Genomic DNA, 25299 nt, shown 5'->3' with positions numbered 1-25299 from the left:
TCTGGGGGTCGCTCGTACTGAAGGCTCGTAGTCTTCCCTCCCAGGCTTTGTCCTTTGGTCATTCTTCAGCTTCCCCCCTCCCTCCTTATTTAGTAGTCTCTGGGCCAGATGTCAGAAAGTTGTGTTTCGTGCAGTAGTCAGCAATTATCTCAAAAAACTCCCCCCTATTCTCTTATCTCCCAGATGCGAGTCTCAAGGTTTACCTTTCCAACCCTCTATCAACATGAACTGCTAGACCATTCTTTGGCAAGATACAAGAACTATATACGCTAACCACTCTGATTCTCTTGTGCATGTGGTTATTTATACAAGGGGATGTAAGACAGAAGGTCACATTTCATTATGAGGCCCTAGCATTCTTCCATATTGACACGAATCAGATGAACATATTTCACATGTGCGGCCATGTTCATCAGATGAACATATTTCACATTTCACTTAACACCTAAATGTCCTAAGGAGTCTGGTTGTCTGCATTTTACAAGGTCGCCTGCTAAGCTTTCTTATCACTGTAAGCGTATCTCAGTACCACGTTGTTCCTTCCCTCTAAACAACGGAACTCTGCAAAAACAACATTTCTATTCCCACAATTCCCCCCTTTTCTTCTTTATAAACCGTTGATTTTTGAAAAACCTTTCTCTAAGGTGTAATTTGGTAGATTTCGTCTTCTCCTTCGCTTTCTTTGCTTTCCATCTCCTCATTATCACCTTATCTGAGTAAGGTGGTGGCTCCATGGTCATTTGTTTCAATAGTGCGGTTTCAGTTAACCACTGTACTAGTCCTCTTACACGGGGGATAATGCAGCAACCAATGGCTGTCAAAACTCCTACAACTACGATCAAGGATGTAAATATGCCTACTTTTTCTGCCAATTCACTGGCAAGGGTGGTAAGCCCTTGCAATGCTCTAGTTACTGAGCCATCTGGGGCAGTATTGCTGGGTGTAAGAGTGCAACAATGGTTGCTCAGTATCACACACACACACCCCACCTCCTTCCTCCGCGAGCATCATACCTAATGATGTTCTGTTTTCCCAAGCCATTTTGCTGGTGCCATCTAGTTGTTCGGCAATTCCTCTCATCGCATCCCTTGTATAATTTATGACTCTCCGCTGATTAGAATAAATATAATTAATCCAATCCACATTCTTATCGATCGTTACCCACCAGAACAGTGACTCAAACACTACAGCAATTTGATTCCTGGCTTTCTGTTCACCGGAAATTCCTCTAGGCACCCCAATAGAGTCTACGTATACTCTGTCATCGAATGATACTCCTAAGCTTCTTTAACTTCTTCTGGGTATTTGTGATGTTTCTCTTTCAAATGCCAGGGTGAAGGGTATAGCTAAACGAACAAGCGCACAAGTGCCTCCCCAGTTATATGGTAGGGTGGACCGTAAGATCTTCCCTCCACCGTACCACCAGAGATCTGCCCTGGGTGGGGATCTCAAGTCTTGAGCAGTTTCCCATCAAGTCCTTGGTAGCACAAGGCAAATTCTCCCAGATGCTGGGTAGCACTCACACCCTGCCGTGAGAGGCAAGCTGTATGGTTACCTATAGCTGTAGAGAATGCAGGGGGAACCGCGATGTTGCTATCACACAAGGAACAGCAAAGAGAGACTTACAGGCCTCATTTCCCCAGGCAGTCTTTTCTTGGTACAATGTAATCATACATTGCATCCCCTGGGAATCCTTGGTCACACTTAAAACATCTTATCAAAGCCTGTCCCTGCTAGGATTCAGGCCACAACACAGGCAGCCTTCTTTGCCTGCCATTCCTTCATCTCTCTTCCTCTCCTTTCCATCCTGGCCCTGACTCCCCCTGAAGATTTTCTTCCTCTTTCTCCAACCCTCTGCCTCACTACCCGCTGCACTGTCAATACCATTAGTTTCGCTCTCTGCTTTTCCTTCTCATCTCCCCTCCGGAAACACACACCTCCAGGGCCTCCCGCAGGAGGGCCCCCCAGTGACTGTTCACTACATCCCCCCACCTTCTGGAGCATTTTCTGCATATCTTGCCAGGCTTTAATCACACAATGAACTTTCAAGAGCCCTTGGGATACCGGGTCCTCGGGACTCATCCCCGAGTACTTTCTCATTCTGACCCCAAGTCTCTCATATGATTTCTGTGTTGCACACTATCCTTACTCCAGCCAGGATTGGCAAGTGGGTATTTCTGCTCTGCCGGTAGTACCCCTGGTCCCGGAGGATGAGCTCTTTCCCATTCTTGTATAGCAGCTCTCCTCCTGATCATTCCCATCTCTTTCCCTGTAAACAACATACTTATAGGCATAATTCCCTCCCCCAAGAGTATAAGTCAGGTCCTAGGAACTGGTCTATTTGTTCAGCTAGGCTGTTGGGGTCCTCGAATAAAGACTTCCTCTCCTTCTTAAAAGTCCTAACCTCTCTGCTGCTAAGGAGGGGGGGTAGTTCACCTAAGAGGATACACTGTTAGTGTTAGTACTGTTAGTGCCAGGGAAGGCAAAATTCTCAATATATCTTCTACCTTGTTCTAATTCTTGACAGAGCCTAGAGTACGATCCTTCTTTAGGGACAGTGTTAACTACAGTCCCTGTCTCCCTTCCTGGAGTGACTGCTGCTGCCACGGGTACAATATTAGGATTATAGGGAGCATAACTTGGCTCCTTCTCCGAAAAAGGAAGCTTATTGTTTACACATAAACGTAAAGCCTGAATTTTCATCAGACCCGTATTTTGGCCAAAATACTGCTGTTTCCTTAATTGGTTCTTTTGTCCAGACTGATACACAGTATTTAATTTTTTTTCTCCCCTTCTACAATCTCCTCTAATTTTGGGATTACGTTTCCAATTTCTTATCATTCTTCAGGAAGAACTGTTGGTAGGCACTCCCCCAGGGATATTTCCCATTTTTCCTAGCCCTTGTCAGTGTGCTGCTACAGAAATTTCCCTCCTGCAGGGTACCTCACACTAACGTTCCGATTCTGGAAAATGGGGGTGTACTGCCAAGCACTTCCCTGCGCAAGGGCTTACCGTACACCAAATTTCCCGAGACTCTTCCTTTCTCTCCCTTATCTCACGCTTCGTCCGTCTCCGGCCGCGCCCCTCACGGAGCCACGGAACCGCGGATCAGGACTCCACACTCGCTTCGTACAAAAGTACGTCTCAATCACACATCACGCAGAGTCTCACCCGACCCCCAAGGCAATACTTAACATTTCTTACCTTGGTCTGTGCACAGAGTTACCGGATCAATTAGCAAACCCGGAGTGCCTACCTTCTTCTCTTTCCCAGTACTTCACGGATCCCGCCTCTTTAATCAGTCTCGGGCCCTCTGTCAGCTCTCCGCAGAACCGCCACCGTCGATGCACAGGACCGTTGAAATCAGCGGGGCATGCTTTCCTCCTGCTGCGGCGGTGGGGCTCCCCGGTAGGTGACTGGATCCCGGACGAGCCCCCAAATTGCGAGAAACACTCCGTAGCCAATAACTTAGGCTCAGGCGAGGATCTCAGTGAAGTAGTAATTTACTCGCGATTGATTGCAATGGCGGGCGCCCCACAAGCAGGAGAGCGCACCTACTAGTTCCAAAACACAGTTTATATGCTTTTTGATGACAGGACCCTCCCCTGTTTCCCCACTGAGGGGGTAATCCAGGGACCTTAAAGATCACCTAATTCCAACCCCCCCCCCCCACCCTGGGCAGGGACACCTTCCACTAGACCAGGTTGCTCAAAGCCCCATCCAACCTGGCCTTAAACACGTCCAGGGACAGGGCATCCACCACTTCTCTGGGCAACCCGTTCCAGTGCCTCACCCCCCTCTCAGGAAAGAATCGCTTCCAACTATCCAACCTAAGTCTACCCTCTCTGACTTCAAAACCATTACTCCTGGCCCTATCGCTCCTCTCCCTGGCAAAGAGTCCCTCCCCAGCTTTCCTGTAGGGCCCCCCCCCCCTTTAGGTACTGGAAGGCCCCTCCAAGGTCTCCCCGGCGCCTTCTCTTCTCCAGGCCGAACCACCCCAACTCCCTCAGCCTGCCTTCCTAGGAGAGGTGCCCCAGCCCCCGGTCATCTTCGTGGCCCTCCTCTGGACGCCTTCTAGTACGTCCACGTCCTTCTTGTGCTGGGGACCCCAGAGCTGAACACAGTACTTACTCTAGGTGGGGCCTCACAAGAGCACAGCAGCAGAGAGGGAGAATCACCTCCCTCCACCTGCCGGCCACCCTCCTTTTGATGCGGCCCAGGATACGGTTGGCTTTCCGGGCTGCAAGCGCACGTTGCATTGCCGGCTCCGGTTGACGAGCTTCTCATCAACCAACGCCCCCAGGCCCTTCTCCTCAGAGCTGCTCTCAATTCTCATTCTCCGCCCAGCCTGGATTTGTGCTTAGGATTGCCCCGGACCAGATGTGGGACCTCACGCTCGTAGCCCCAAGCGTTATTTATGACCCTATCAGCTCCACCCCAAACGCGCTGGTGGCTTTTGGGCGCTGCTCCCTGCAGGCAAATCCCCGCTTTTGCCAGGGCAGGCCTTACCTTTTCAGAACTTGCTCCACAACCTTCCCTGAGAGCCCCACTTCAACTGCTGGTGTTTCCGAGGGGGAAAGCTGCACCTCCCGTGCAGGGGGTGGCGGGAAGGAATACAAAGCCTGCGCTCAGCCCTGACACATCACAACTGGGTTTCTGCTCAGCTGGGGAGGAAGCTTCTGGAAAACTAGGCAGCGCCCCCCGAGGCTGCCCAAGCGTGGTCCGCGGTGCCCTGCAGCCGCACGGAGAGCGGAGCTCAAACTGGCCCGACACGGCGGCAGGGACGCGGCCGTCCCCACACGTGCAGTTCCTGCCTGAGGAGGCCACAGCGCTTCTGCCTCTCTGACAGGCTTGGAGGGTAATGACATCAGAATACGCTCGCTTTAGTTTGAGCTTCCAGGCGGGCGCTACTGCCATCGGGATGGCCCACGGGGACGGGACTGGGGGCAGGCAACCACAGGCAGCTTTAACATCTCAGTCCTCCCCGTCGGCCATCTCCCAGCTACCACGTGGGCCAATCAATGTGACCAGACACCAATTCACCCAAGGCAACAAAAATATTTACAAAGCTACATCTCTCTTCATAACTGTTTGTTGTTTACGGCTGAAACCAGTCCTGGGATAGGATATGCTACCTGGACCGAGCAAAGCCTTTGATGTGGTCCCTCACCACATTCTTCTCTCTAAATTTCACAGGTAGGGCTTTGAAGGATGGACTGTTGGGTGGATAAAGAATTGGTTGGCTGGTCGCGGCCAAAGGGTTGTGGCCAACGGCTCTATGTCTGGGCGCAGGCCGGTCACAAGTGGCGTCCCTCAGGGGTCGGGCTCGGGACCGGTGCTCTTCAACACCCTTAGCAATGGCATAGACGACGGAATCGCGCAAGTTTGCAGATGACACCAAGCTGAGCGGTGCAGTCGATACAATAGAGGGAAGGGATGCCATAAGTGCAAGGCGTTGACCTTGGGCTGGGGCAATCCTAGGTATCTCTATAGGCTGGGAGAAGAAGAACTTCAGAGCAGCCCCGCGGAGAAGGACTTGGGGGTCCTGATGGACGAGAAGCTGGACGTGAGCCAGCAGCGCACGCTTGCAGCCCAGAAGGCCAACTAAGTCCTGGGCTGCATTAAAAAAGGGGTGACCAGCAGGGAGAGGGAGGAGATTCTCCCCCTCTACCCTGCTCTTGGGAGACCCCACCCGGAATACTGCGTGCAGGCCTGGGGCCCCCAGCACAAGAAGGATGTGGAGCTCTTGGAAAGGTCAGTCTCACCTCTGTCCCTGAAAAAGCTGTTGGAACAGCTTGTTCCAGATGCCATCTCCAAGCCACTGGAAGAGAAGAAAGTTATGAGGAGTAGTCAGCATGGATTCACCAAGGGGAAATCGTGCTCGACCAACCTTGTAGCCTTCTATGATGGCATCACCAGCTGGGTTGATGGAGGGAGAGCAGTGGACGCCATCTACCTTGACTTTAGCAAGGCTTTTGACACTGTCTCCCACGACATCCTGCTAGCAAAGCTGAGAAGGCGTGGGATAGACAAGTGGACGGTAAGGTGGGTTGAGAACTGGCTGACTGGCCGAGCTCAGAGGGTGGCGATCGGTGGCGCAGAGTCCGGCTGGAGATCTGTGACTAGCGGTGTTCCCCAGGGGTCGGTGCTGGGTCCGGTCTTGTTCAACATCTTCATCGACGACCTTGATGAGGGAATAGTGTCCACCCTCCGCAAGTACGCCGATGATACAAAGCTGGGAGGAGTGGCCGACACGCCAGAAGGCTGTGCTGCCATTCAGCGAGACCTGGGCGGGAAGAAACCAAATGAAGTTTAACAAGAGCAAGTGTAGAGTCCTGCACCTGGGAAGGAACAACCGCATGTATCAGTACAGGCTGGGGGATGACCTGCTGGAGAGGAGCTCTGCGGAGAAGGACCTGCGGGTCCTGGTGGACGACAGGTTGACCACGAGCCAGCAGTGCGCCCTGGTGGCCAAGAAGGCCAATGGGATCCTGGCGTGCATTAAAAGGAGCGTGGCCAGCAGGTCAAGGGAGGTGATCCCCCCCCTCTACTCTGCCCTGGGCAGGCCTCACCTGGAGTACTGTGTCCACTTCTGGGCTCCCCGGTACAAAAAAAGACAAGGATCTCCTGGAAAGAGTCCAGCGGAGGGCAACAAAGATGATACGGGGCCTGGAGCATCTTCCCTATGAGCAAAGACTGAGAGACCTGGGTCTGTTCAGCCTGGAGAAGAGAAGACTGAGAGGGGATCTTATCAATGTTTACAAATATCTTCTGCGTGGGAGACAGTGGGATTTCGCCACCCTCTGTGCAGTGGTTAGTGGGGATAGGACAAGGGGCAACGGCCTGTACTGGGTCTGGCTGGGACGTTAACTTTCCCTGCAGCAGCCCATACAGTGCTGTGCTCTGCACTTGTAGCTAGAACAGCAGTGGTATCACACCAGTGTTGCGTCTACTGCCGAGCAGCGCTGGCACAGCATCAGGACTCTCTCTAACCCTCCTAGGGGGTGGGCAAAAAAGCAAGAAGACAAACATCACCAGGGCAGCTGACTTCAACCAACCAAAGGGATATTCCATACCGTATGATGTCACACTCAGCAATAAAAGGTGGAAACAGGAAGAAGAGGGGAAGGCTGGGCTCTCGTTGTGAAAACGTCGGTCTTCCTCCCAAACACCGGCTACGCACGTTGAGGCCCTGCTTCAAGGACGTGGTCAAGCATCGCTCATTTGTGGGAAGTAGAGAGTAATTTCTTTCCTCTGCACTACTTCCACGTAGCCTTTATTTGTTTTGGTTTTTTCCTTTTTTCCCTTTCCCCCTTTCTTTTCCCCTTTAGTTACATTGTTTAATTAATAATAATAATCATTATTATCAAGGAAGGATCATATAGGACAAGGGGGAATGGTTTTAAACTAAGACAGGGGAGATTTAGGTTAGATATTAGGAGAAAGTTTTTCACTCAGAGGGTGGTGAGGCACTGGAACGGGTTGCCCAGGGAGGTCGTGGATGCCCCATCCCTGGGGTCGTTCAAGGCCAGGCTGGATGCAGCTCTGGGCAGCCTGTTCTAGTGGTTGGCTAACGAATCAAGTTTCTTTATGAGGAACGGAGTCACAAAAATCATTTCATTTAGCAAGTTTCAAACACTAAGAGTATTTAATAGCATTTTAACGTTCCCACGCTCCAGTAAGCCTTGAATGTAATCGCGATTAAACAAGGAGCAGAGCGAAGCCAGAGGTCTAACAAAGCACGAGAGGTGATCGCATTTAAAAGCCTTATGGTGCCTTTAGCTAATCCTTCTTCTAGTTACTGAACAACGGACTTCGTTTAGGGGAAAAAAAAAAAAAAAAAAGACACTAAAAATAAACACAAAAAAAAAATAAAGAGAACGGCAGCCGAGTCTCGAACTTATCAGAAGCCGACTCAAGCATCCCAGAGCCTTCTACATCCTGTGGGAGGAATTCCTTCTCAAAGTTGCGAAACCCACGAGGAGGACCGAAAAGAAAGCGGTAGCAAAACTCCTAGGGTAGTCAAGAACAGGCTGACAAGCACCTGTCAGAAATTACACCCGGTAGAGTTTATTCTGCCTCCTCCTCGGGACAGGGGCAGACAACAGACAATGCCTGGAAGCTTTCTTCCAACCTTATTCTTCTCTGGTTCTACATCTGCCAGTCCTCAACTCGGCTATTTCGCAATAAAAGGGCACGCTTTTATTCGGGAGCAGGGGGAAGATAGCAAGGCCTCAAACACACAGCACATCCTAGATCGTCTTAGGAAGACAGAGACCCACAGGACCGCCGAGCGCTTCTAGCTTCGCGTTCCAAATGAATGGGCAAACCACCACCTACACGACACTGTCAACGGACCAAAACATTCTGCGCACGTGCGCTCCAGGGAGACGCCGTTTTAACTTGCGGAACTATTTCCATCGGTAAGACACGCAAGACAGAGGTGATATCCCCATGCTCCATCTTTATTGTGCAAATGCTGCTCAAAAGCTCTTTATTACCCTCCACAGACAGCCGTCCAAAAAAAATAATAAATCAAACCTCAACAGGGGCTAGACTGATGGGCAACATATGAAACCTATTCGGCGGCGACCCGTACGCGTGCAGTGACGCCTGCGGTGCAAAAACCTTAGCCGGGAGGCCGGCCCAACTGACCGCCACCCAGAATACATAGATGTACACGATAGTCTGAAGGGCCCGAGGGTGGGCATTCACAGCCATCCGGAATCCATTGGTCAGGTCCAGGTTAACAGCACACTTCTTGCCAACAACCACGAAACGCCCAAGAAGCTGGAAAAAGGAAATAACGTCACCTAACGTGCTGTGCCACGACGCACAGAATGAACGCGAGCGGAGAACCACCCACAGAACACGGTTAGCTAATCCTTCACAATTCAACCGCCGCTCTTTGAATTACCCTCTAGACAGTAACAGACTACAAAACAGTCACAGAAGCTGAATTTGTCTTGGGGCTTAAAGCCCCCGTCATAGCTTCGGGCAACGTAAGCCACTCTGGCGGAAAATAAAAGCTTCACGGTGCCTTTTCTCTTGCGTGGGCTCACAGAGCCTTGGAACTTGACTTGCATAGCTAACAGCGAAACAAACACCCAAGCGCCGCTCAACCAGCTTTCCCTTTCCTCGCCTCTGACCTGCCCAAACCCCAAGCCCTCTTCTGCATAGTCAAGGCACCACCCCCGCTGTCCGGAAACCGTGAAAACGGGCATCAGACCGCACGCCGGAACAACGCTGCTTTTTGCACTGCAAGCGCGTAGCTGGAGACGAGCATCGCTTTATATCACTGCTCTCAGTCAAAAAGCTCAACTCCATTACAAGCTAGAGGCGAAAGACTACAGCATCGGACAACCCCAAATAGCCTACTGTGCGCCCCTCTGCAACAGCCAGAGGAAAAGAGGGGACGGGAAAGAGTCTAGGAAGTTACAAACCTGTTACAGGTACAGCCAGCCTAGCAAACAGAAAGCTCCCACAGTACTCACGGGTCCACCAGAATCGTCTGCTTCACATAACCGGACAACTGCCTTCTCAGGAAGGACTAGGAAAAAACACTGGAGCCTGAGGCGAACTATCACGGAACGCAAGGCACTGGAGGAAGAGTAAACAGTTAAAACGTAGTCGGCTTCAGAGAAAGGCAACAGCTTAAGCAAATCACTATGCCCCACTGAACTCGTCCTACCGAAGCAGATTATCAGGCACCCCAAACGCGCACGACAAAACAGCGATTCTTCTTAAGCGAGCTTTGAATAGGCAAAGTTCTCTACCTTCTACGCACAAGACACACAAGCGGCAAACAATGGCTAACTGTCCTTCGGTTATGTCCAAATATTGCCTCGGCCAGAGGCAGGAAGGCATCTTCAAAGAACCTGGAGTAATCCGGCTGAGGCCGTATTAACTCTCCGTCCTCGAGAACGCCACGTACTCAGGGGAAGGAACGTTCCAAATTAGCCCGTTACGGCCGGACCGACGTCAGACACCTCCAGACCGAGGCCAAGGCATCACCTTCGAAACACGAATACCACCGACCTGTAGGAAACCATCAACTCGCAACTACTTGCGAGGGAACTCCCCAAATCACCAGCAGACAGAAACTGCATACGGCGCCAGAAGCAGGATCCAGCGCGCAAGGTGACGGGGGCAGCGAGACAGCCGAGTACTTCAGGTTAGCGACTTCCGCTATTTTTATTTGTTTTAGATGCGACTGAAACACTGTCGATAAGACTCGATTCCACAGATGCTTTGTACTTCTTACTCACCATCGCCTTTCACTGCACGACAATCGAGAATTATAAGCCTTCCTCACGCTCCTCCCTATAACATCGCTCAACCGTAAAACAGGCCTTCGGTACAGCGAGCTAAGCAAATTCAAGACCATTCGCTAGAGCCAACTACGCTCCAAAAGCGGTTCTAAGCCCCCGCCCCCTCCCCCCACCTCAAGTTGAGACCAAGCGAGAAACTGCAACTAATTCGTCCTCCAGGAAACGCGTCGCACTAAGAGCGGTCAGAGTAGGTTGTCTGCTCTCAAGTCACTCATCAGACTCAAGTTAACGGCCTGGTTCTCCAATCAAGCACAGCGTTCAGGTTACATACGTTGCTGCAGCCAGTACGGCCGAGTCAAAACAGACGCGCGTGCGCACACACACACACACACGCACGCACACTCCTCGCGCAGCCTTCACCACGAAGGAGACAGGAAACGCGCCCTTTCGTAAAGGCGGGGCGCTACCGCAAGCACGGTTTCCGGAGAGCAGTTGAACGCTTCCAATACTCCAAACGGGCGGCAGCTGCAACATTACCGAGACCTATTAAGAAAGCGCTGTTCCAAGCAACGCGTCAACGCTTTGAGCAACCCGATCTAGTGAAACACGTCCCTGACCGCGGCAGGCGGGTTGGGCTAGATGATCTTTAAGGGTGCCTTCCAAGCCAAACCATTCTACGAGTCAGCACGCAGAGCGGGCAACGCAGCCCCTTTCACTAAGGGCCTGTTTTCCACGCTGCAGATAAACCCTGCCGTCAGAAGCAGAGGAAATCCCTAACTGTCCTATCTTTAGCATTTCAAACTTAAAAACAGCAACAACGGTTATGCTGGACACTAACTTAGAGTTAACACCTTGCAGATAACATCTGCAATTTTTTCATAACTCTCAGCAGCTGCTCACTTAGTTCCTAGCACGTTGCGGCGCACCAGCATCAGTGAACCTTGCCAGCGTGCTCTTATCACGGTCCACCTCCAGCACGGAAATGAGAGCTGGGAAGCTCTCGCAGCCTGCGGGATTGACTGGTTTCTAGGTGTTTAAGAAAGCTAGGAAAAGCTGCAATTCTTCCCTTTCACAAGCCACTTTGGAGAGAGCGCGCGCTCGTGTGCGCGGTGGGGGTGGTGCCATAACCAAAGCCTAGCACAGCCGAGCCGGGGCGTCTCTAGAACGCTATCACGAGGCGCATCAAGACCTGCATTTCTGCTACGCAGAAACGACTGATTACGGTCACTACTGCGATGCTCACTGCCTATATGCATACAGTCCGAACCCCCAAGGAGACCGACTGCGCCGGCGACCCAGTACGCGCCGTGGCACCCCGGGGGCAGGCACCGAAGAAGCGCGGCGTTTTAGAGGCGCTGCAGTAGAGAGCGCCACGAGCCGGAGAGACCCCGACCGACCGACCGACCGTCCGTCCGTCCCTCCCTCCCGCAGCAAGGCCACCACCCGCCCTGCCGCACTCCCGGGACCCGCGACGGGCCCTCGTTTCAGAGGGCCTGCGAGCGGCCGAGGGAAAGGAAAGGAAGGAAAGACTCGCACAACAACGCCGCGGCTACCTCCTCGTCCACGACCGCTCATCCTCACGGAGAACGTTGGCGGGGACCTCCTTGCCCTTGCAGGCGACCGCTCCGAAAGCTCCGAAAGCAGCGGCAGCGCCGCCACCGGGCCAGGCGGCCTGCGCCCTAACAATCCCGTCGGCCATGACGGCGCCCGCTCGGTACAACGCCCCCTCGCTTCCCGCACTCGGCCCGGCCCTCCGCGGCGCTCATTGGGCCGACAGATCGCCGCCGACCGCCCCCGCGCCTCGATTGGCTGCCTCGCCTGCCCTCTTCCCTTGTCCCCGCCCTCTCGGCGGCTCCGCTCCCGTCGACCCGGTGCTTATCGGCGCTCAGGGAGGTCGCGTGCCCTCGGGGCGCGGAGGGAGCCGACCGGGAGGGAGGAAGTGGGCGCCCGAAAACGGGCTGGGCGGCTCCGCGGAGGGAATCTGGGCCCTGCACGGCTGGGAAACGAGCTCCACAGAACAGGCGCTCCGCTCATAGAATCATAGCGTGGCTTGGGTTGGAAGGGAGGGCGAGAAACACTCCGTAGCCGATAGCTTAGGCTCAGGCGAGGATCTCAGTGAAGTAGTAATTTACTCGCGATTGATTGCAATGGCGGGCGCCCCACAAGCAGGAGAGCGCGCCTACTAGTTCCAAAACACAGTTTATGTGCTTTTTGATGACAGGACCCTCCCCCGTTTCCCCACTGAGGGGGTAATCCAGGTTCACAATCTATCTGATGTGGTAATGTTTCTTCACTTATCTGACTTGACACCGCCATTTTCACCTAATTGTCCTAAGGAGTCTGGTTGTCTGCATTTTACGAGGTCGCCTGCTAAGCTTTCTTATCACTGCAAGCATATCTCAGTACCACGTTCCTTCCCTCTAAACAGCGGAACTCTGCAAAAACAACGTTTCTATTCCCACAACAGGTACCGCAGGTATTTGCATTCCTTGTATAACCGAGTGTATTGGGCTGGTAAAACATGGAATTATTTAAATCCTCCACATATCCCCCCAGTACAACCATCCCAATTTTAGTAAGCCAATCAACACCCATAAAGCGCGCCCCCCCCCCCCCCCCCCCCCGATAATCCTCCTAGATCGATTCCATAGCGAGTTTGAACTGGGGCATGTGCAATTTTCTTCGTTTCTTTTACAAGTTCATTTACAGCTTTTCCTTCTGTTGTGGTTTAAGCCGGCCGGCAGCTAAACACCACACAGCCGTTCGCTCACCCTCTCCCCTCCCTCTCTGGGATGGGGAGAGAAACGGGGAAACGGGAAAGCGAAGCCCGTGAGTTGAGATAAAGACAGATAAATAATAATAATAACAATAAAGACAATCATTATGATAATAGTATTACTAATAATAACGTGTATGAAACAAGTGATGCACAATGCAATTGCTCACCACCCGCTGTCCGATGCCCAGCCTAACCCTGAGCAGTCCGGCCCTCCTCCCAGCTCTTGCTACACCCCCAGCCTGCTCGCTGGCAGGACAGAGTGAGAAGCTGAAACGTCCTTGGCTTGGTGTAAGCACTACTCTGCAACAATTAAAACATCAGCATGTTATCAGCACTCTTCTCATCCTAAGCCAAAACATAGCATTCTACCAGCTACTAGGAAGAAACACCTTCATCACCAATCTATAAAACAGCAATTACTAAGGTTAAATTTTCCACAGACTTCTCCTTCTTGTGCAAATAATCCAAAGCTAAGCGATTTTGATACAAAGCAGTCCTCATCTTAGTATTTTGCTTTGCAATTAATCCAAGTGCATCTCCGGTTTTATTTACTGTTATAAATTAGACCACACAATTTACTGGTCTATTGAAATTATTTTATTAATCAAGTAAGCAGACACAAGCAAAACAGCGCTGGGCGGCTGGGGAGTCTCTGCTCCGCAACAGCACGCAACTTCCCTTTCCAGTGTTGCTGTTTTATAGCAGTTGAATTCCGGCTTATCAGGACTTGTTGAACTGGCTGAGGCTGCGCAGTCTATTGTTGAGAGGGGAGGTCGTTATTCCTCTGCTTCGTGTTCAGGTGGGGGTAGTGAAGCGGCAAAAAGGATGTCTTGTGGTAAGGAATTTCACAGAGTCTGGTTTAACTCAAGGATGTTCACCCAACACCCCCTCCTGCTTCCTCCCTTATCAAGGCCATTAAATTTTACAACCTTTTCTCCCCAGCAGATTCTCCAAATTCCTCAAAGACAATGAACAAACCCCCACTAATTTATCACAATCCCCCCTTTTTCTTTTTCTAACGTATTTTGTTCATTGAATTTTTGCAATATTTGCTTGCTGAGCATCAAAGTTTCTGCGTCGTCCTTCTCCTGCTCAAGAGATTCATACTTAGCACGCACGAGCATAAGATGAGCTGCCTCTAATCGGCTTTTCACAACTGTGATTGCTCGATTGAATATACATGGTCCAAAAGTCAGTGCTAATGTAAGTAACAACAAGAGCCCCGCTATGGTTGATAGCAGGGTAGTAAGCCAAGGTGAGTAATTAAACCAGGATTCATACCAATTATGACGAGCCTCATTTTCCCTTTTGCGTTTTTCTAATCCTTCTCGCAATTTAGTCATTGTATCTCTTACCACCCCAGTATGATCTGCATATACACAACATTCTTCACGTAGGGCTGCACACAGTCCTCCTTGTTGTAAGAAAATCAAATCCAACCCTCTACGGTTTTGGAGTACCACTTCGGATAATGACCTAACCGATTTTTCCAGAGCTGTTATTGACTGCTCTATACGGGCCAGACCCTCATCTACGGCAATGCGTAGAGAAGTAAATTCCTGGCTTTGTTTTATCAGGGAAGCAATTCCAGTTCCTGCACCTGCAGCCCTGAGAGCCATTAAAGTGGCTAAGGTGACGGCCGTAATAGGCTCCCTCTTTACCAGATGGTATTCAGCCACTGTGTGATGGGTATACATATACTCTTCAGTGTGGTATAGAATCCTTGGTATAATGACCACCTGTACACAAAAATCATGAGATGTGCTAAACAATTTTAAAGATATGCAAGGAGTGACTCCTAACGATGAACATACCCACCTAGTGTTATTTGCAGGAATTAACCATTTGTGTGTTTGGTCCATTTTTTCAGTGACATGGCACAGATCATTTTTATCTCTTGGAACTGTGCCGATACATCTACCTTTTCCCGTAACTTGAGTCAAAGTTATCCCGATTTCCTGACCCCAACTGCATTTGGAAGGATTTAACTCATTTGAATATTCAGACCTCCCCATATCTCCTATAGCTTCATAATATGGGGGCTTAACACTTACACATAGCCAGCACCCTTCAGTTATCTCAGGATTAGTTTGATTTAGTACCTGGAAACTAGCATTTATAACTTTCCACATACTACTCTCAGGTACGACCCCCTTTTTTTTTTTTTTTCACAATGTTTGGAAGCAGTGTGGGAAAGGATAACTCTGTCGACTTACTAGAAAACACTGTAGTAGGTTGGGCAGTCCCAGGTATATTTACAGTCTGGACAACCAAACCTTCCCCTAGTAACTCTTTATTAGGCCCGACTACCTTGGAAGTCTCGGGTTTTCCCTTCTTTATTAGTATGAGTCCTCCCCTATCTGTTCCGTGTTCGTAAAATCTGACATTTTTCCTAGTACCCAGCTAGTATCGTCCGAGTTTGTTAGATTTATATATAGAACCTTGCAAATTTCTTTATTTCCGTGGAAGGTTCCTGTATACCCTATACCATGCCCTCACCACCTGCAACGGGGATCCAATTGTCGGTTACAACCTTGCAGCCCATATCCCACTTGTAAGAATTTATCCCGACCAGCCCCGAGTGTCCAGTCTGTAGCAATGGTTTCACACCCCCGGTATGCACAATAATACACGTTCAGGCATTTACAGTACCCCCTTCCCAGGTTAGAACTTGGGCAGAAATAAAATCCCATACATTCCCAGCATCGGGGCCTCGAGATCAGCTGACATAGTGTAGAAGTAAAGCTTGGCCCCCCCCCCCGATGTTATCTGGGTTGCAATAACCTGTTGATCTTCGAATCGACTTAAAGTCCATTTAAAAGGTTGGTGGGGGTGGTGTTGAGTTGCTACGCAGGATGAAATCACTGCGAGAACCCCCAAATACCGATAGGAATGGCTGAGGCCCATGTCTTTCCCCACTTATTCACTCCTCTGCCTCACTCGTCAGTTGGGTTGCAGCCAACTACGAGGTTTTAGTTCTTCTCGGCAGCAGTAGTGTTCTTCAGGGGAGAGCCTCTACCTTAACCCACGGTACCTATCGAGTTCGTCGCAATGTGAGCTTCAGGTCTTTGTTTCCTGGAGCGATCTCCCACTTCTTGTCACAGATGGGTCCTTTAACACGGCTGGCATGCGTCCATCCTTTCTCCGCAGTCCGGACGGCTGTTTCTGTAGTAAGCAAAACAACATAGGGGCCTTCCCCATCGTGGTGTTAAAAAAAGTCTCTTTCCAAGTCTTAATTAGAATTGAGGGTGATCAAGTGGCAATTCCAAGTCATAGGGCATACCATATAGCATTTCAAAAGGAGAAATTCCTACATCAGTTCTGGACTGCGTCCATATGTTTAACAGTGCAAGGGGTAAGCATTTTACCCAAGAAGCCTTAGTTTCCAGCATAAGTTTTGTTAGTTGTTTCTTAATTTCACCATTCATTCGCTCTACCTTTCCAGAAGAGGAGGGGTGCCAGGGGCTGTGAAAATCCCACTCAATCTCTAAGGCCTGCTTTTATCCTTGCAGTAAAGCTTTACACCCATTCAGTCACGTGGTCAATTAGGACAAACAAGTAACTCAGTAAAGTCTACCTGTATATTTTGGAAAGGTCAAAGCCCTGGCTCCCGTCCCCCTCAAGATAGGTTACAGAAGACCTTTTTATTTACCTTTTGACACATAGTACATCCTCTGCATGCGTGCTTCCCTAAAGTATATATTCCTACGCAGACATGCTTTCTTAGAACAACATCACACATTGCTTGCACCTCCCAGTGACTCTTCTGATGTAAAACATCAGAAGGATTATAATCAAAGTTTACAATTTATTAAAAGAATAGAGGTAAAGCAAACAGCACTGGGTGCGCCGGGAGTCTCCGCTCCACCTAGTCGCACACCCGTTACATCAAGATGCTGATTTTTTATGCTCCTAGACTAATACATATTCATTACTATTTCTAAAAAAAAAAAACACAACGGAGTTATTATAATTAGTTCCGGAATCTGAACCCTCCTACTGGAGCATGCGTATCAGTCTCTGGTGGTCCCTCTGGGGGTCTTCCATGATGAAGGCTCATAGTCTTCCCCTCCGGCTTTTTTTTTCTTGTCCTTCTTCTTTGTACTCCTTGGCTGCATGTCAAAAGCTTGCACAGCGTTCCCTGCGAGCTTTGTCTTTTAGCCGTCCTTCAGCTTTTCCCTTCTCCTTAATCTCCTGGCCAGATATCAGGGGCTTGCATAGTGTCCCGTTCAGAAGCCAGAACAGTTAGCAGTTGTTAGCACTTGTTCTGAAACCCCCAGGTATCAGAGACTTCAAGGAAAGAACATACGAATACATTTTCCTTCAAGCTCTCTATTGACACGCATTGTTAAAACATTCCTCACAATCCCTTATCTTCTTTTTAATATCCTCAATTCGTGTCTCTTTTTCAACTTTTGTCATTAATAACTGGATTTCATCAGTCCGTTCTCGGAAGGTCCAATTCTTAAGCAGCATAATTGACATATCCCCTTCCTTTTTTAATGAAGTCATTACAAATGTACTATTTATCATCCGGCGCATCAATAATGTAAAGCAAGGTATCATACAAGGTATGAATAATAACATCATTACAGCACATAAAAATAAAAATAACATCCTTTTAACCCATGGTCCACCAGGCAGCCATGAAGTTTAGTTTAGTTTCATTTAGTTTTCCACACCCCACCCCCCCCTTCTGCTAGTAAATAGCAGAACAACATTCTATGTTGAAAAATAGCATTCCTCATCTGGGTGGACTGGTCAGCTAAAAGATCCAAAGCTGTCGCTGTTTGATTGGTTATTATTTCGAGGACAGCTTGCAACCTAATTATTCGATTCAAATTATAAATAGGTTCTCGGGCTCCAGATATTACCTCATTCGGGTTCCAGGTAGCTGGTCCATAATACTGTATGATTCTTTCAGGGGGCCATTCATTTTCTCTCCATTTTTGAGCACTACCTCCGGCTAAGGAAGCATCAATAGATCGTTTTTCTCTATTCAGATCATCATATAATTTTATTCCTAAGTGATTTCCTTGTATTTGTGACAATAAAAAGGACAAGGGCCTTATGTACCCCACATAGCATATTCCTGACCAGTCCTTTGGTAGCCTTTTATAGGCCTGTTTGCCACACACCCAATAATGTCCCTTTAGAGCCCACGTCCCATTTGGAAAAGGACCGTCCCATTCTCTTTTATTCCTTGGGGCGTGAAAATACAAAGTGTTTCCATTACCAAGCGGTCCTGTTACAATGTTTGCCCCATTAGTACTCATATATATATACACCTCCAAGCTCCCGCACTAGATTCCCACTCACAATGACGACTAAGTTCTCCTTCACGACTTGTCATATTACGAGCTGACCAGAAATGTTTAAAGAACACTTGTGTCCCATGCTCTTTTTGCCACCTCCAGCGGTAGACTCTTACCACATGCTGCTCCCTAGTGGTGTTATCACGCTGACAACTCAGGATTTGAACGTCGAATTGTCCCTTTGATTGTGCTCTTGCCATGGCTTCACATCCAGGTCCAAAAACTTTCTTATATGAGCATTTCAGCCAAGTCCCGTTTTTCAGCTGGACATGCCTAGCATTCCATTTTCCTTTACTTGCTGTACAGTTTATAGGTCCACATTCAGGATCAGTACATTCATACCCAGGAGATAGAGCCCATTTACAAACGCTTTTTCCCACCTTTACTGTTCCTGTTCTGTTTAAACAGTATATACCTTTCTCTGACGAGTGCAATTGCCACGGGCCTTCTTCCTCTTTCCAGAATTGTGTACCATTATGAACTTCACTCAAATTACTAACCCACCGCTTAGGTTCAACCGGGCCAGCTACCCAGGGCCAACTTTCAGCTCCCCCTGGTCCCCCACAAACCCAGCAATTGCTAAGGTTAAAAGCCTTGGCCACTTCCTCCCCCAGAATGAAAAAGTTATTCCCATGGCTTAATTGCCCTTGTAAAAATAGTACCAGGAAGTATAACATCTTTCTGCGCCGTCCAGGGGGTATCGTGGGGATGTGAGAAACGCCTTCAATCAAGGGGTTGGGCCCACTTCCAGGATCTATTTGAGCTTGGGTTACTGTTCAGCCTTTGAGGGTGATCCAGCTCCTGGGAAACTAATTACAATAGGTTAAAAAAAAATCTTATTTATTATATACATATATCTTTGCTTGCTTGTTTGTTTTTTTTTCCTGGGACAACCTGGCTTTAGTGCGGGAGAAGTCCAGTCGAGGCCCTCTCACTCGGCAGTCAATACCCGTAGGGGTTGCCTCCCTCGGTAGACCATACACACCGCAGTGGAGAGTCCTGCCCCGGTCTTGCCTTCTCCCTTTCTTCCCTTCAGGCTCGTCCCCTTCTTCTGGCATCCTTAATTTATGCAGAGCCTTATTGCCAGAACATTAGTTCTTCTTTAGCTTTAATTTCAGTTCCCCAGGAGCGGACTCAACCCTCCAAGTTTCGGTATTTATTGGTCCTTTTACCCTGGATGCATGGGTCCAACCCCTTTCTGCTGTTCTCACAGCTGTTTCAGTAGTAAGTAAAACAAGGTACGGTCCCTCCCATCGGGGGTTCAATGATTCTTCCCTCCAGGTTTTTATTAAGACCTTGTCTCCTGGTTCTATCTTATGAATAGCAAATCCTAAAGGTGGTGTTTGAGCCATCACTCCAATTTCTCTTAGCTCTTGTAATCTCCTTCCAATAGTAATTATATATTTCCGGATGCTACGACCCTCAACTACATTGTTGCCTAGAGGCATCCCTTGAGAATAAGGCATACCATATAACATTTCATATGGCGATAATCCAGTCTCACTGTGTGGTTTAGTTCTTATGTTTAGAAGTGCCAATGGTAAGCATTTCATCCAGGGCATTTGTGTCTCGATCATTGATTTAGCCAATTGTTGTTTTATTGTTTGATTCAATCTTTCTACTTTCCCTGAGCTTTGTGGGTGCCACGGAGTATGATATTCACAGAATCACAGAATTTCTAGGTTGGAAGAGACCTCAAGATCATCGCATCCAACCTCTGACCTAACACTAACAGTCCCCTCTAAACCATATCCCTAAGCTCTACATCTAAACGTCTTTTAAAGACTTCCAGGGATGGTGACTCCACCACTTCCCTGGGCAGCCTGTTCCAATGTCTAACAAACCTTTCGGTAAAGAAGTTCTTCCTAACATCCAACCTAAAACTCCCCTGGCGCAACTTTAGCCCGTTCCCCCTCGTCCTGTCACCAGGCACATGGGAGAACAGACCAACCCCCACCTCGCTACAGCCTCCCTTGAGGTACCTATAGAGAGCGATAAGGTCGCCCCTGAGCCTCCTCTTCTCCAGGCCGAACAAGCCCAGCTCCCTCAGCCGCTCCTCGTAGGACTTGTTCTCCAGACCCCTCACCAGCTTCGTCGCCCTTCTCTGGACTCGCTCAAGCGCCTCGATGTCCTTCTTGTAGCGAGGGGCCCAAAACTGAACACAGTACTCGAGGTGTGGCCTCACCAGAGCCGAGTACAGGGGGACGATCACTTCCCTAGCCCTGCTGGCCACACTGCTTCTTATACAAGCCAGGATGCCGTTGGCCTTCTTGGCCACCTGAGCACACTGCTGGCTCATATTCAGCCGACTATCAACCAATACTCCCAGGTCCTTCTCCGCCTGGCAGCTTTCCAACCATTCCTCTCCCAGCCTGTAGCTCTGCTTGGGGTTATTGCGCCCCAGGTGCAGGACCCGGCACTTGGCCTTGTTGAACTTCATGCAGTTGACCTCAGCCCATCGGTCCAGCCTATCCAGATCCTCCTGCAGAGCCTTCCTACCCTCGAGCAGATCGACACACGCGCCTAGCTTGGTGTCATCTGCGAACTTACTGAGGGTACACTCAATGCCCTCATCCAGATCATCGATGAAGATATTAAAGAGGACTGGCCCCAGCACCGAGCCCTGGGGAACACCACTAGTAACCGGCCTCCAACTGGATTTGACTCCATTTACCACGACTCTTTGGGCCCGGCTATCCAGCCAGTTTCTAACCCAACGAAGCGTGCGCCAGTCCAAGCCAAGAGCAGCCAGTTTCTCGAGGAGAATGCTGTGGGAAACGGTGTCAAAAGCCTTGCTGAAGTCAAGGTAGACCACATGCACAGCCTTTCCCTCATCCACCAAGCGCGTCACTTTGTCATAGAAGGAGATCAGGCTCGTCAAGCAGGACCTGCCTTTCATAAACCCATGCTGACTGGGCCTGATCGCCTGCTTGCCCTGCAAGTGCCGCGTGATGACTCTCAAGATAATCTGCTCCATGAGCTTCCCTGGCACTGAGGTCAAACTGACAGGCCTATAGTTGCCCGGGTCTGCCCTACGGCCCTTCTTGTAGATGGGCGTCACATTTCCTAGCCGCCAGTCAACTGGGACCTCCCCCAATAGCCAGGACTGTTGATAAATGATGGTAAGCGCCTTGGCCAGCTCCAATGCCAGTTCTCTCAGTACCCTCGGGTGGATCCCATCCGGCCACATCGACTTGCGCGCATCCAAGTGCCGTACCAGGTCACCAACCATTTCTTCGTGGATAGTGAGGGCCACATTCAGCCCCCCATCCCCTTCTGCCAGCTCAGGGTACTGGGTATCCAGAGAACAACCGGTATTGCCGCTAAAGACTGAGGCAAAGAAGGCATAAGCACCTCCACCTTTTCCTCATCTTTTGTAACAAGGTTTCCCCCCCGCATCCAGTAAAGGATGGAGATTCTCCTTAGAATTTTCCCACTGAATACCCAATTAGATTACCACACCAGAGGAAATAATCTAGCAGATAAAGAATACCACTTAGAATATTCCAATACCACTTAGAATATTCCCACTGAATACCTAATGATTGACATAATAATCTTATTATTTTAGAAGTAAAGTGTGTGCCCTGATCAGAACCAATGTACTGTATTATCCCATATCTAGGTATCAGGTGTTCTAATAAAATTTTTGCCACCATTTGTGCCGTAGCTCGTGCTACGGGATAAGCTTCTACCCATTGCATTAAATGATCTACTATTACCAATACATACTTTATCCTCCCTACCTTGGGCAATTCAGTGAAATCAACTTGTACTCTCTCGGAAGGCCCATAAGCTGTTTTTCTCCCTCCCGTGGCTGCTTGTCAAAACACTTTCTTATTTATCTTCTGACAAGTTAAGCAACGTGGTGTAATTGGCTTTGCTATTTAAAAAAAAAAACAAAAACAAAAAAAAAACAAAAAAACAAAAAAACAAAAAACAACAATGCAACCAAATTGTTTTAGTAAATGGTCACTTAACACCTGTGTACCCCAATGTGTTTGTGCATGCAAACGTCCCAATATTTGCTTATCGGTTAGAAGACCTCCGCGCTCGCTTCGGAACTACGTTCCGTCTCAGTCACACTCTTACACACACGCAGGCAACCGAATCCCACCCAACTGAACGGTATACGCCTTAAACACTTACGACTCTGTCGTCTTCGTCCAGATCTTCGCACGCAGAATTACGGGCAAAAACAATGCTGCAGCCGGCAAGGGAGCTCATAACAAAAACAAAATCTTTGCTTACCTTTATTCAGGTTCAAATGGCATTGGTTCCGGACAGGAGCCACCAAATGGTGGGGCGCCTCTCCTAGATTAAAATCCAGGAACCAAAACCATCCCGGACGAGCCCCCAAGTTGTTATAAATAGCTCAGTCCCAAAAGAGGACTATAATCAAAGTTTACAATTTATTAAAAGAATAGAGGTAAGCAAACAGCGCTGGGTGCGCCAGGAGTCTCCGCTCCACCTAGTCGCACACCCGTTACATCAAGATGCTGATTTTTTATGCTCCTAGACTAATACATATTCATTACTATTTCTAAAAAAAAAAAAAAAAAAAAAAAAAAAACACAACAGAGTTATTATAATTAGTTCCGGAATCTGAACCCTCCTACTGGAGCATGCGTATCAGTCTCTGGTGGTCCCTCTGGAGGTCTTCCATGATGAAGCCTCATAGTCTTCCCCTCCGGCTTTTTTTTTCTTGTCCTTCTTCTTTGTACTCCTTGGCTGCATGTCAAAAGCTTGCACAGCGTTCCCTGCGAGCTTTGTCTTTTAGCCGTCCTTCAGCTTTTCCCTTCTCCTTAATCTCCTGGCCAGATATCAGGGGCTTGCATAGTGTCCCGTTCAGAAGCCAGAACAGTTAGCAGTTGTTCTGAAACCCCCAGGTATCAGAGACTTCAAGGAAAGAACATACGAATACATTTTCCTTCAAGCTCTCCATTGACACGAATGGTTAAAACATTCCTCACAGATCATAATAGGCAAGACGCCTTCAATCAAGGGGTTGGGCCCGCTTTCAGGGTCGATTGGGGCTTGTGTTACCATTCAGTTCAGCCTGTCGGCGTGATCCAGCTCCTGGAAAACAAATCACAATTTTATATGGGTTTAAAAAAAAGGTTCTTATGTTATTTTCTCGGGACAACCTAACCTTAGCGTGGGAGAAGTCCGGTCGAGGCCCTCTCACTCGGCAGTCAATACCCATAGGGGTTGCCTCCCTCGGTAGACCATGCACACCGCAGTCGAGGGTCCTGCCCCGGTCTTGCCTTCTCCCTTTCCTCCCTTTAGGCTTGTCCCCCTTATTTGGCGTCCTTAATTCATGCAGAGCGTCACTGCCAGAACATTAGTTCTTCTTTAGCTTTAGTTTCAGTTCCCCAGGAGCGGACTCAACCCTCCAAGTTTCGGTAGTTACTGGTCCTTTTATTCTGGATGTGCGGGTCCAACCCCTTTCTGCTGTTCTCACAGCTGTTTCAGTAGTAAGTAAAACAAGGTACGGTGTTGTCGACGGAAGGAAGACACAGACACTCAATATGAGTGAACAATGAACTTCAACTTTCATTGATAGCTCAGTCGCCTTTTATCTAGTTTGAACATAATCAACTCATACATATTGCAAAAACTAAGCTCAGGATTGGCTAACATTTCCCACTCTTTTCAGTTAGTTCCTCCTTCTTTTAGCCACCGTCCTGCCTTAGGGACTTTCCCCATCGCTCAAGGGCATCGTGTCCTTGATCCTGATTGGCTCTCAGCCAGCTGCGTATGTGCCAGACTCATGTGAGTTGAGTACGGTACTTTACTAGCCCATTGCCTCCTAACTGCCCAACATCCACATGTCCTATTTTACTTAACCATTCCTCCACAGTACGGTCCCTCCCATCGGGGGTTCAATGATTCTTCCCTCCAGGTTTTTATTAAGACCTTGTCTCCTGGTTCTATCTTATGAATAGCAAATCCTAAAGGTGGTGTTTGAGCCATCACTCCAATTTCTCTTAGCTCTTGTAATCTCCTTCCAATAGTAATTATATATTTCCGGATGCTACGACCCTCAACTACATTGTTGCCTAGAGGCATCCCTTGAGAATAAGGCATACCATATAACATTTCATATGGCGATAATCCAGTCTCACTGTGTGGTTTAGTTCTTATGTTTAGAAGTGCCAATGGTAAGCATTTCATCCAGGGCATTTGTGTCTCGATCATTGATTTAGCCAATTGTTGTTTTATTGTTTGATTCAATTCAATTCAATGATTTCTACTTTCCCTGAGCTTTGTGGGTGCCACGGAGTATGGTATTCCCACTGAATACCCAATGATTGACAGAATACTTTTATTATTTTAGAAGTAAGGTGTGTGTCCTGAGCAGAGTCAATGTACTGGATTATCCCATATTTAGGTATCAGGTGTTCTAATAGAATTTTTACCACCATTTGTGCCGTAGCTCATGCTACGGGATAAGCTTCTACCCATTGCGTTAAATGATCTACTATTACCAATAGATACTTTATCCTCCCTACCTTGGGCAATTCAGTGAAATCAACTTGTACTCTCTCGGAAGGCCCATAAGCTGTTTTTCTCCCTCCCGTGGCTGCTTGTCGAAACACTTTCTTATTTATCTTCTGATAAGGTAAGCAACGTGGTGTAATTGGCTTTGCTATTTCAAAAAAAAAAACAAAAAAAAAAAACATGTAACCAAACTGTTTTAGCAAATGATCAGTTAACACCTTTGTACCCCAATGTGTTTGTGCATGCAAACGTCCCAATATTTGCTTCGCGTAAGCTTTTGGCAGTATCTCTCGCCTGTCTGGCAGCGTCCATTTTCCTTGTTCCAACTTAGCCCCTATTTTCTCCAGTTTCGTTTGTTTGTTTTGTTTTCCATTGCATTTCAAAGTTGGTCCAAAAGTTCCATAGGGGTTTCTTTTGGACCTTGTTGGAA

The 25299-nt window shown here is 48.7% G+C and overlaps 1 protein-coding gene and 1 long non-coding RNA gene across 3 annotated transcripts; both read right to left on the bottom strand.

The window, feature by feature from the left end:
- Positions 1–8444: 8444 nt before the first annotated feature.
- LOC311426338 (adenosine 5'-monophosphoramidase HINT1-like) lies at positions 8445–12040 on the bottom strand. The gene is made up of 3 exons (XM_084502787.1): positions 11825–12040; positions 9495–9600; positions 8445–8790 (listed from the first exon to the last, which is right to left on the bottom strand). The coding sequence occupies exons 1-3, from the start codon at positions 11968–11970 to the stop codon at positions 8536–8538; spliced, it is 507 nt and encodes a 168-aa protein (XP_084358913.1). The 5' UTR covers positions 11971–12040; the 3' UTR covers positions 8445–8535.
- Positions 12041–17240: 5200 nt separating this feature from the next.
- On the bottom strand, positions 17241–25017 carry LOC311426444. Of its 2 annotated transcripts, none has more exons than XR_014686761.1 (2): positions 24881–25017; positions 17241–19174 (listed from the first exon to the last, which is right to left on the bottom strand). It is a non-coding gene; the product is annotated as an uncharacterized lncRNA (long non-coding RNA). The 2 variants fall into 2 exon arrangements; XR_014686762.1 differs by lacking the exon at positions 17241–19174 and adding an exon at positions 22307–23444.
- Between the last annotated feature and the right edge of the window lie 282 nt (positions 25018–25299).

This window comes from Aythya ferina, assembly GCF_964211825.1.
Source record: "Aythya ferina genome assembly, chromosome: W".
In the NCBI taxonomy this organism is placed as follows: domain Eukaryota; kingdom Metazoa; phylum Chordata; class Aves; order Anseriformes; family Anatidae; genus Aythya; species Aythya ferina.
This window is presented reverse-complemented; position numbering and strand designations above follow the sequence as displayed.